The 13,198-nt window shown below is 35.9% G+C and overlaps 1 protein-coding gene across 1 annotated transcript in view; it reads right to left on the minus strand.

The window, feature by feature from the left end:
* Nucleotides 1-410: 410 nt before the first annotated feature.
* HDAC9 (histone deacetylase 9) overlaps nt 411-13,198 on the minus strand; it is an 873,646-nt gene continuing 860,858 nt past the window's right edge. Inside the window, exon 28 of the mRNA XM_076006392.1 lies at nt 411-1,016. Coding sequence (XP_075862507.1) covers nt 977-1,016 — 40 coding nt within the window. The 3' untranslated portion in view covers nt 411-976. The remainder of the gene's footprint in view (nt 1,017-13,198) is intronic.

The following is a 13,198-nucleotide window of genomic DNA, read 5'->3' on the forward strand; positions in this document are numbered from 1 at the left end:
GGTGAGATAATAAGTTCTTGATAGGTTTGGAACAGATTTAGACCATCTTTGAAATGTTTTATGCTGTTCGAAGATGCCAAAAACCCTTGGTGGAACATGTGCTCACAGCTACCATCATCAAGACAAAGGATGTATTGGAGGAGGAGACAGACCCCATCCTAAGACAATAGCAAGTTGCCTGTGTATGAAAACACAGAGAGGGATGTCAGAGACTTAGAGAAATTTTTCTCACAAAATGTGACATAAAATACTGCACATTACATACAGTGTGTGAGGTTCCTTTGGCATTTGGACTTTGAGAACAGTGTGGTTTATTTCACTGAGAAAAGCCTCTTTTTGGTTCCTCCATCTTGAACTCTTACTAGGAAGAGTTGAACTAAGTGTTAAAACAAAGACAAAAAAAAAAAAAAGAAAAAGAAACAATGACGACAACAACAATAAAAAAATTCTGAAAAACAAAATAAAACAAAACAACACTGTGATCTGTCTGGAATTGCTGTCCATTCATAGCAGAAAGAAAATCTTGTAAACAATTTCAAACTGTTAGAAAAAAAATTACCCAATAAAAATCTTATCAGAATGTCAGGAATGAGTATGTCTTCGGTTTGGCCCAAATTTTTGCTGGCTGTCATAGCTTCTGATATTAATATCTAATGCTGTACTGAATGTTTCTAGTTCATTCTTGGTGTCTAGGAGTGGATTACCCAGCATATTAAAAGCACACTGGAAGCAGTTTCTTCCAATCGCGGTTTACTGTAACATTAGAATCACAGCGGTTATGTTTAAGGAATCTTTAATGCCCTTTCAAGTCCATCCAAAGAACAAGTGAAGCTGCTGTTCAGAATTTTGTGCCCAGTGTTTATGTTCCATCGAATCTGTGCCACCCAGGCAGCAGACAAGACATGTCTGAGGGTGCTGGGGTGGGGGGATACACAATGATGTCACACACAGGAAATATCAGGGGGGACTTGGCACTTCACAAGGCTGGCTCCTCTTCCATAGGCTCACCAGCAGTTCTGTAAAAATAAACAGGCAATCAGAATACGGCATAAGAGTACACAATGACATTGTAGATTTTCATGCATAATCAAAGCTGATTTTTCAGCTCTCTCTGATGTTTATTTGTGTTATTCAGTTATCCATAAATAGAGTTTCTTTCCTAGGAAGTATAAACAAATGTCAAGTGGAAAAACATTTTAGATCCAAGCAATCATTGGAAATGTTCCTGTTTATATTAAAACATGTCAGAATATTTTATAACTTTAGATTCCAAAATGTACATGTTTTGTGTCTAGGATAGTTCAATAATTTATTGAAAAAAATAACTATGATATTTTATTTTAGGAGCAATTGCAGTGATTTCCTATGGAATCAGTTTGCTAACGAGAGCAAAGGACTCAGCTAGCTTCTGGAGGAGACTCACCAGGACTCTGGTTTTTGCTTCTGTTCTTTCATAACTGGATTGGCTGCCTGCCGGAGGCATTTCAAATCAAATTCTGAATTTGATTAGCAAATCGTTGCTACAGACCCAACATTTTTACAAGAAATGCACTATGGTAGTGTGTAAATAGTTTTTATTCGGCATCATCTGTGGGGTGTTCTGCTCGGGCAAAACCAAAACTAATTGCTTGAAAATTTATACTTGAGATTTAACCTTAATTTAGTAACACTTTGAGGGTGTTTTAAGGCAAACTTTTAGGATGACTTTTAATTTAGTCAAAAGAACAAATTGTAGCAGGGATCCAAATACACGAGGTGGTTGGATTGTCCGGGGCGGGGTGTATAGGGGGGAAATTACTGGGATTTGAGAAGCCGGGTGAATTGAGTGGAGTCTGAGCTCTGCGATTTGTTAATGTTGCAACTGCTGATGTAACTACACTTCTGTGAAACTTCGGTGTAAGGTGTAACCATGAGAAAAAAAGATGTTCCTTACAGAATTAGTGGAGGTTAAAAAAACAAAGGAGATAAAATTGATTCATAAACAACAAACTCTATGAGACATTAGTTATCTAATACTTTGGATTTGTCCCTTCATCATCTAACATGCATAAAATTGTGTTGAATGCCACATAGATACAGAATAATGCCTTTGCTACCAGAAGGAAACAATATTGGGTTGATGGTTCTCCCTAGGTAGTGGAATGATAGGTAGGTGGTTTTTCATTTTCTTTTACATATTGTTTATATACTTGCCAGGATAATATAAGGAATTACTTTTGTATTAGAAAAAGAATGTTCTGTTTAAAATATAGCTGTTTGTGAAGACAAATGAACTATTTAGCCATGTTATTTTACAGATGTGTAAGGACAAGAAGCCAAGATTTCAATGCAGTTTTAAATAAAGTAGTTGCCATATAAAGTAGTAGCTTAGCATTCTTCTAATAAATTTAAAGCACTGAAGGAAAGATTTTATCCATGGAATGGTAATAAAAAAGATTTTAACGCATCCTTGTTAAAAGAGTCTATGTGGAAGTGGAATATTAAAAAAATGTTTCTTAAAAAGTGATAGCCTGTCTAAGACTATACAGGATAAGGCGGCTGGCAGAGAATGTTTAGAGATGGTATATAAGAGTGATCTAAATGAGTCATACTTAATAAATAATAAAATGATTGGAATTCCAAGAAGAAAATTTTTAAAAAGGAAAATATGTTTCCTTTCCCTCTTCAAGTTTCTAAACTAATTTATATGTAAATATGCAACTGTACTTACACCTGAGAATACGTGAGTAATATAGTTATAGAACTCAAGCTGGGTATTCTAGTTGAATTTTCTATTTCTAACCCAAAGCTCCAGCAGGATGATCTTTCCCCCATATCCAGGACCTAGTGTGGCTAGAATTGCAGAGACAGTGGTGTGTGGGAAATATCCCAGATGGCAGATGTAAGGAATACCATTGTCCCTGTGGTGGAGGATCTGTGCATTCTCTACATGTCCAACGTAGGCTGTGAGGACATGAACAGGGTATCTGGGCTGCCACCCACTTGCTGGCAAAAGTTGAACCTCGGATGGGCGTGGTGGCTCACGCCTGTAATCCTAGCACTCTGGGAGGCCGAGGAGGGCGGATCACTCAAGGTCAGGAGTTTGAAACCAGCCTGAGCAAGAGGGAAACCCTGTCTCTACTAAAAATTGAAAGAAGTTAATTAGCCAACTAAAAATATATAGAAAAAATTAGCCAGGCATGGTGGCTCCGGCCTGTAGTCCCAGCTACTCAGGAGGCTGAGGCAGGAGGATCGCCTGAGCCCAGGAGTTTGAGGTTGCTGTGAGCTAGGCTGACGCCATGGCACTCTAGCTTGGGCAACAGAGTAAGACTGTCTCAAACAAATAAAAAAAAAGTTGAACCTCTTTGATTGAAACATGGGAACTTGCAGGTACAATAGAAAGTTTTCCATTAGATTTTCTCTTCTTTTTCCTCTCTGTAAATCATTTCATATTAACCTGTCTTTGAAAAACAGTTAGTTTACTGCTGCCCAGCCTCTACTAAATCATCTACATGTACACATAACTGGCTCTCCTCTGTGCCTTGTAAGGGTTAATAGCACAGCAGTTGGAAAAGATCCCAGATTTCAAGGTAGATGCCCTGTGTTCAAGTCCCAGCTCTAAAATTTAACTTTGAACAAGTCAGTATCTCCAGATTCTCAATTTTATCCTTAAGCTGGAAATAATAATCCCTTATGTGTCCTAAGGGTTGTGAGAAGCGAATGAGTTAATATAAGCAAACGTGATTTATGAATGTTAAATAATTACAAAATAATTGTAGTATTTATATTTGTCATTTGGACGATTTATAGTATCTTCCTTCTCATATCTGTAGCTCTCAGAAGAGGTGTTATCTTTACTTAATCTCTGTTTCTAGGTCACTGTTTTATATGTCTGCATATTTTTTTAAGATGATTTCTTGAAGAAAGCACCTTCATGAAACACTTAGAAAGTGAGCTGATGAGGGATGACTCTTTGATGGTTGTTTTAGGTGACAGAATGAGAAGCAATGCTCTTAAAAAGTGGGGACTCCTCACTGTAGTCATCCATAAAAACATGCCTAGTTTACCTTGATTAGCAAATGTATAGTCTTGGAAAAGGATGGGGAAGGACAAGGAGAGATGAAGACAGTAAGTTCAGTAAGAACCATAAAAATCAACCCACCGAAGATAATGTTTTTTCTTTTTTAGACACGGGGTTTAACTCTATCACCCAGGCTAGAGTGCAGTGGTGTGATCACAGCTCACTGCAACCTCCAAGTCCTGGCCTCAGCCTCTCAAATAGCTAGGACTATAAGTGAGCACCACCATATCTGGCTTATTGTTTTTCTTTCTTTTTTATTTTTTATAGAGATGGAGGTATCACTGTGTTGCACAGGCTGGTCTCAAACTCCTGGCCTCAAGTGATCTTCTTACCTTAGCCTCCTAAAGTGCTGGGATTTCAGACATGAGCCCATGCACCAGGCTCCAAAGATAAATTTTAATACAACAGTTTAGCTAATTGAAAGACATAAACTTCTACTACAGCAAACCAACTTCACAGTGAACATTAATGGTTTTCTGTCAATGAAAGATAAAAGTTTCAATTATTAAGAGAAGTCAATTCAGTCCAGCAATTGTAGGTTAAGATAATTTACAAAAACAAAAAGCAAAGAGGAAAGAATTTCACTTGAGATAAGATAGAGCATAAAATTAAATTTTTATATCATCCTTTAAATTGGTATTTCATTTCATATGATTTTTAGAATAATATTTGTTAATTTATATTCATCTTATTATTTAGTAAGACATATTTTCTCTTCTTTCATTGATTTAATTTAGTCCCTATATCTTTCTTCCATTCATCTTCACCCTCAAAGGCAAGCATTCCAGTGCCTGTTGCATACATTATTTTGTTTGTAGGTTATTCTTTGAAGCTATATATTATTATTTAGTGGGCATATATTTTTACTTTATGTAAATGTTATCTTTATACAAATGTATATAATTACTACTTCTTAATTTTGCCACTCAGTCCTGTTTATTAGATCTATCCATGTAGTTATCTAGTCTGTGGCTGGAAACTGCTACTGGCATCCCCATGGTGTGTATACAGCACATTCTAACTGGCCATTCTCCCAGTAATGGACACTGAGCTGGACTCTCTCTACCCACCAAGAACAAAGCTGCTGTGAGCTTCTTATACATGACTCTAAAGACCCTAGATGAGAATGTCTTTAGTATACATTCCCAAGAGCAGAATTACTAGGTCATATGTTTTGTGTATATCAAACGGCACTAAATTACTATGTCATGTGGCTATCATAGTTTACCTTCCCACAGTGGTGAGGGCTCCAAAGCGTCACATCTCCACCAATGCTAGTTTATTGATGTTTTTTAGTGATTCTAGAAATAGTTGGTGCCTACTAGGTGCACAGGCTCTGTTCTAGGCACTGGGGACATAACAATGAACAAAATACACAAAAGTCCCTGCCCTCATGGAGCTTACATTCTATGTTGGCCATATAGTCTCACTGAATGTTTACCTAATATGTGTAAAACAATATCTTGTTGTTTGAATTTGCATTTTTTTAATAACTAATGAGTTTGGGCATCTCTTTAAAGCCTTGACTTTCAGTAAACCACAGAACACAGAGTAAAAGAGAATCAAATGACTTCCATATGTATGCGTCATAAGTAACTGTTTATCTCACTGACTACTTTGCTCTTTTCAATGTTCAATTTATATTGTATTGTTTTGTCCTTATGTGTTTTATGAATTGTATGCTATGTTCTTCCTTTCATTTCTACCTTCACTTTTCTTTATTGTCTTCCTCTCTCAGTATTATGCCATTTTATATACATAGTAGACATTCCATAAGTGCTTTTTGAAGTGTTTATATACATATGTTGGAATGATTTCAATGCTCTTTAGAAATAATCTAAATCAAGAAGAAAGCAATATGTAACAGGAGAATAAAAATTCCAGAAATATTCTCAGTTGAAACTTCTTGTGTTGCAACTCCTCACCTGAATGTGTGATTGGGAATATATACCTTCATATCACCAGGCTATACAGGAATAAAAAGCCAAACAAAAGCAAACACATAGCGCAAAAGTACCATAACAATACAACTGGCTGCAAGCTTTTGTGGGGAATTCTCACAGATTTTTCTAATGGTAGGTATTACCAGTGCTGACTTGCCTTATTACTTCCTTATCTCCATCTTTTGCTTCTTAATTCTACAATACATAATCACCTTAGATCCATTTCTTCTTTTTTTCTTTCTCAGCTAATGGCATTATCATCACACTACTATTTTTGACTTCTTTCTCTCCTCTTTCATCCACATTTCATGAATTGTTGCCTACTCACTATTTCTCAGCAATTTATCTACGTTTCCTTACTCTCCATTTCCTCTACCATTCTTAGCTGGCTTCTTTACCACAGTTAGCATAAGAATTTCTTGGCTGTCTCTTTAGCAGTATGCTGTCCCTTCCTTCATGCCCCTATCTTTTAAAAATACAGACCCATGGTGTCTGTCCCTCTTGCTTTGTTAGCTCACTATTGAAAATAGGATTCAACTCAAATTCCTATGGTAATATTTAACTTCCCTTCCGATCTTGCCCCACTGATCCTTTTCTACCCAGTCTGACTGTTCACCTCTATGGTACCCCTGCTGCCATGGGATCTTTGTTCTTTCCCACAGCTTCACAGCTTGCACTCATATACTCACTCAAATGTCTCTGACATCTCTGACAGTTTTCTTGGTTGGTTGGTTGTTTGTTGAGACAGAGTCTCGCTTTGTTGCCTGGGCTAGAGTGAGTGCCATGGCGTCAGCCTAGCTCAGAGCAACCTCAAACTCCTGGGCTCAAGTGATCCTTCTGCCTCAACCTCCTGAGTAGCTGGGACTACAGGTGGGAGCCACCATGCCCAGCTAAGTTTTTGTTTCTATTTTTAGTTGACTGGCTAATTTTTTTTTTCTTTCTATTTTTAGTAGAGACAGTGTCTCACTCGTGGTCAGGCTGGTCTCGAACTCCTGACCTCCAGCGATCCTCCCGCCTCAGCCTCCCAGAGTGCTAGGAGCTTCAGCCTCCCAGAGTGCTAGGATTATAAGTGTGAGCCACTGTGCCTGGTCATGTCTTTTTTACTTATCTATTACTAACAAAATAATTTTTGAGTACTGAATATGTGTCAGGCACTATACTGGTATTGGCAAAATAACGGTAAGCCAAAGGAACATAGCTTTTATTAATAAAGAGCTTACAGGAGAAAATATAAATTAATCATATAAGCACAAAAATATATATAATTTTCAATTATGTGGAATAATGAAGAAATATAGGGGAGACATGTGAAAATGTAAAAGGGGCACCTGATCTAATTTTTGGGTTGGTGCTCAGTGAACATTTTCTAAGAAGAGGAAGTGATACTTGATGTGAAATCTTAAGGATAAAAGGAACAGAATGGGGAAGGCATTAAAGGGTTGGTGGGAGGTAGAAGAGGACAAGATAAGTATGGCAAACAGAGGAGAGGCATGCACCAAGGAAGCCCTGATGTGGACATAAGTGTAGCTTTTTGGTTTTGGAAAAACTGAAACCACAATATCATTCCACACTCACAACAAGGCTAAAATTATAAAGACTGATTATACCAAGTGTAGGTGAGGCTATGAAGCAATTGGAACTGTTACTCATTGCTAGCAAGGATCAAAAATGGCACCATAAGTTTGAAAAACAGTTTGGAAGTTTCTTATGAAGTAAACATATGACTTCTCTACAACCCAGCAATTCTACTCCTAGCTATACCCAAAGTAACTGAGTGCTGTGTCAAAAAAACAAAAAAAACAAAAAAAAACAAAATATCAAGACTTGTACAAAAATCTCATAGAGACTTAGATCCCTCAAAAAATTAAAAATAAAATTACCATATAAAATCCCACTTGGGGGTATATATCCAAAAGAACTGAAAATATGATCTTGAAGAGATATTTGCATGTCCAGGTTCATTGTAGCATTATTCACAACAGCACAAGTGTCTTATCAGTGGATGAATGGATAAAGAAAATGTGACATATACATACAATGGAATATTATTCAGTCTTTAAAAATAAGGAAATCTTGTTATATGCCACAACATAGATGAACCATTAGAACATTATGTTAAGTAAAGTATACCAGTCATAAAAAGACAAATACTGTATGACTCCACTTATATGAGGTAGCTGAAGTAGTCTTGACTCTTAGAAATAGAAAGTATAATGGTGGTTGCTAAGGGTTGGAGGGATGAGGGGGCAAGAGGATGAGTTGTTCAATGGCTATAGAGTTTCAGTTTTGCAAGATCAAGTTCTAAAACTCTGTTGCACAAGAATGTGCATATAGTTAACACTGCTATACTGCCCACTTAATTGATTAAGATGGTAAATTTTATATGTTTTTTACCACAATAATAAAAAAATTCATAGCAGCTTTATTCATAATAGCCCCAAATTGTAAACAAGCCAAATAACCAACTACAGGTCCATAGATAAACAAATTTTGGTATACTAATACACTGGAATAATGCACAATGATAAAAATGAAGAAACTACTGATTATCAGTGATATGCATGGATCTCAAAAACATTACGCTTAGTGAAGTGAAATAAGTCAGATGAAAACATACAATATATATGGCATGATTCAATTTAAATGAAATTCAAGAACAGGCAAACCTAAGGGAGTGGCATTGACAGGGAAGAGGAAGAAGCAAACATTTTGGAGTGATGAAAACATTTTTGACCCTGTTGTGGGTGGTATTTTTATAAGTGTGATGTAGGTAAAAATCATAGGATTTGTGCATATTATGACATGTAAGGTATACCTCAGTTAAAAAATTCATTGAGGTTATTGTTGTTGGAACACAGATCAGAAAACGAAGAGGAAAAATCTTAGACATAAGTTAGGAAATATAGGTGAGGTTCCAATTATGCAGAGCTTATGGATTCTGTTAAGGGTGGTGATCTTTATGTTAATGGAAATGGACAAGCATTGAAGGGGTTTCAAGCAGAGGCGTGACAGGTTATGCTTTCTAGTTGCTTTGTTTTGCTTTGCTTTGTTTTGTTTTGAAGAGTTTCCTGTTGCAGTATAAAAAACAGATTAGAAAGAAGGTAAAAGTAGATATGAGAACTAGTAACAGAAGTATTCTAAAGTTTTGATGAGAGACGAAGATAGTTTGGACTGAATGTTGGCAGGAGAAGTTAAAAAAAAATAGATGGTGAGTTCAAGTTACTGTCTCTATCTTTGATGCCTTTCTTATTTAGTAAATGATATCTTATATATTCTTCCAACCTGGCTCAGTTGTCCCTGGCTCTGTGATTTTTCTCTCCAGTGCTTGTCTGATATTAGGTCTTTTTTCATTCTGCAGGATCTTATCTCAATTTCACCAAATAAATTGTTCATGTTTGATCCTGTAGTAGGAAGAATAGGCCCCAAAGATGGCCAAGTCCTAATCCTTGGAACCTGTGAATATGTTACCTTGCAAGGCAAATGTGACTTTTTTAGATGTGATTAAGATTTAAGGACCATGAGGTGGGGAAATTATCTTAAATTATCCTGCTGGGGCTGGACGCAGTGGCTTATGCCTGTAATCCTAGCACTCTGGGAGGCCGAGGTGGGTGGATCATTTGAGCTCAGGAGTTCAAGACCAGACTGAGCAAGAGCGAAACCCCATCTATACTAAAAATAGAAAGAAATTAGCTGGACAACTAAAAATATATAGAAGAAATTAGCCATACTTTTAGTCCAGTGAGACCTGTCTCAGACTTCTGACCTACAGAACCTTTATGTTGTTTTAAGCCATTAAATTTGTAGTGATTTTTTTACAACAGTAGAAAGCTACTACAATCCCCAAGCTTATGAATGTTTTGAGAATGACAAGGCAGCTTTGTGGCCCTGGCTCTTAGCACCATGTCCCCTGTATTTTCTTCTAGCATTCCTACTGTTTCATGCCTTACATTTAAATATTTTGTTGATCTGCAATTAATTTTTGTGAGTGATGAGAGATATGAATCCTGTTTCACTCTTCTGCATGTGGTTACCCAATTTTCCTAGAACCATTTACTGAATGGGGCTTTTTTTCCCCAGTATATATTGTTGTCTGCTTTGTCAAAGACCAGTTGGCTGTATGTGGATCGTTTTATATCTGGATTCTCCATTCTGTTCCATTGGTCTATGTCTCTATTTTTGTGCCAATGCTATGATGTTTTAGTCACTGTAGCCTTGTAGTATAGTTTGAAGTCTGATGATGTTATGCCTCCAGAATAGTTCTTTTTGCTAAAGGTTACTTTGGCTATTTGAGCTCTTTTCTGGTTCCATATGAAGCATAGAATTATCTTTTCTAAATCTGTGAAATATGACCTTGGTATTTTGATGGATATTGCACTGAATCTATAAATCACTTTGGGTAGTATGGACATTTTTAACAATGTTGCTTCTACCAATTCATGAGCATGATATATTTTTCCATTTGTTTGTGTTATCTGAGATTTTTTTCCTCAGCCTTTTGTAGTTCTCTTTGTAGACATCTTTTATCTCCTTAGTTAAGTATATTCCTAGGTGTTCTGTTTTCTTTGTAGCTATTGGGAATGGTATTGACTCTTTGATTTGACTCTCAGCTTAACTGTTTTTGGTGTATAGAAGTGCTACTGATTTGTGTGCATTGATTTTGTAACCTGAAACTTTGCTGAACTTATTTATCAATTCTAGGAGTCTCTTTGGTGGAGTCTTTGAGGTTTTCTAGATATAGGATCATATTGTCAGTGAAAAGCAATAATTTGACCTCCTTTTTCCCAATTTGGATACCCTTTATTTCTTCCTGTTGCCTGATTGCTCTGGCTAGAAAGCCAGCACTATGTTAAATAGAAGTGGTTCTAGTCCTTAGGGGAAATGCTTTCAACTTTTCCCCAATCAGTATGATGTTGGCTATAGGTTTGTCAAATTTGGGTTTTATAATTTTGAGGTATGTTCCTTATATGTCTAGTTTGTTGATGGTTTTTATCATAAAAGTGTGCAGGATTTTGTCAAATATTTTTTCTGCATCTACTGAGATGATCATATGGTTTTTGGTTTTGCTTCTGTTGTTTTGGTTTTGCTTCTGTTTGTGAGGTGAATCACATTTATTGATTTACATATGTTGAACCATCTTTGCATCCCTGTGATGAAGCCAACTTGGTCATGTGTAGATTATTATTATTATTATTTTTTGATGTGCTGTTGAATTCACTTTGCTAGTTATTTTAGTAAGGGTTTTTGCATCTATTTTCATAAGGGATATAGGTCCATAGTTTTTTTTGTTGTTGTTGTTGTGACCTTTCCTGGCTTTAATATCAAGGTGATACTGGCTTTGTAGATTTAGTTGAAAAGGATTCCCTCCTTCTTAAGGAGGAAATTTATTATGAAATAATGTCTGCAGTATGGATACCAGCTTTCTTTTGTAGGTCTGGTAAAATTTGGCTGTGAATCCAACTAGTCTTGGTTTTTGTTGTTGTTATTGGAAAATTTATTATTACTGCTTCAATCTTGCTGCTTGCTATTGGTGTGTTCAGGAGTTCTATATTTTCCTGATTCACTTGGGAGGTTGTATGTTTCCAGGAATTTGTCCATTTCCTCTATGTTTTAGTTTATGTTAGCAGAGATTTTCATAGTATTTATAGATGATATTTTGTATTTCTGTGGTATCAGTTATAATATCTCTTTTTCATTTCTGATGGAGCTTCCTTTCTTTTATATTACTAGGAAATCTACCAAGACATCTATCACTTCTGTTTATCTTTTGCAAGAATCAACTTTTTGTTTCACTGAGCCTTTGTATTTATTTTTATTTGTTTGTTTTATGTTTTATTTAGTTCTGCTCTGACCTTAATTATTTTTTTTCTTTTTCAGGCTTTGGGATTGATTGGCTCTTCTTTGTCTAGTTGCTTCTAGATAGATATCAGCCTAGGCAAATAATTTATGACTTAACCCCCAATGGCAATTACAGCAACAACAAAAGTAAATAAATGGGACTTGATTAAATTAAAAAGCTTCTGCACAGCTTAGGAAATAATCAACAGAACAAATAGACAACCTACAGTATGGGAGAAAATATTTGCAAACTATACTTCTGATAAAGGGTTAATGCCCAGAATATACCAAGAACTCAAACAAATTAGCAAGAAAAAAAAAAAAAAAACAAATAACATCATTAAAATGTGGGCAAAAGATATGAACAGTGTCTCAAAAGAAGATAGACAAATAGCCAATAAATATGAAAAAATGCTCCACATCACTAATCACTAGGGAAATGCAAATTAAAACCACACTGAAATATTACCTTATCCCAGTGAGAGTGGCTTTTATTGAGAAGTCCAAAAACAATAGATGTTGGCATGGAGGCAGAGAAAAAGGAATGCTTATACACTCTTGGTAGGACTGTAAATTAGTAAAACCTCTACAGAAAACAATATGGAGTTTCCTCAAAGAACTAAAAATAGATCTACCATTTGATCCAGTAATCCCACTACTGGGTATATACACAAAGGAAAAGAGGACATTGTTATCAAAAAGACACCTGCATTCCAATGTTTTGTAGCACAATTCACAGTGCAAAGATGTGGAATCAGCCAAGTGCCCATCAATTCATGTGTGGATTAACAAAATATATATGTATACTATGCAATACTACTTGGCCATAAAAAGAATGAATTAATACTTTTTGCAATAATTTGGATGGAACTGGAGACCATTATTCTAAGTGAAGTATCTAAAGAATGGACAAACAAACACCACATGCACTCGCTATTAAATTGGAACTAACTGATGAATGCACATGTGTACACAGGGAAGTAAAACTCAGTGTAAATCCAGCAAGGTGGGGGAAGTAGAAGACAGGCAAAAACCTACCTAATGGGTACAATGAACACTTTTTTAGTGGTGGTCACACTTATAGCTATGACTCAAGCATTATAAAAGTGATAAACATTTGTACCCTTTTAATATTTTGAAATAAAAAAGAAAAAATAATTTACTTTAAAAGGACTATAGTTAATAATGTATTTTATACTAAACATTTGCTAAAAGAATAGAGGTGCTCTTATCACACACACACTAACTATGGAAGGTGATGGATAGGTTGATTTGCTTAACTGGAGCAATCATTTCACTATTATGTATATCAAAACAGCATGTTGTATACCTTAAAATATAGAATAATAAGACATCATTT

The sequence above is a fragment of the Microcebus murinus genome, chromosome 9 (genome assembly GCF_040939455.1).
Source record: "Microcebus murinus isolate Inina chromosome 9, M.murinus_Inina_mat1.0, whole genome shotgun sequence".
Lineage (NCBI taxonomy): Eukaryota > Metazoa > Chordata > Mammalia > Primates > Cheirogaleidae > Microcebus > Microcebus murinus.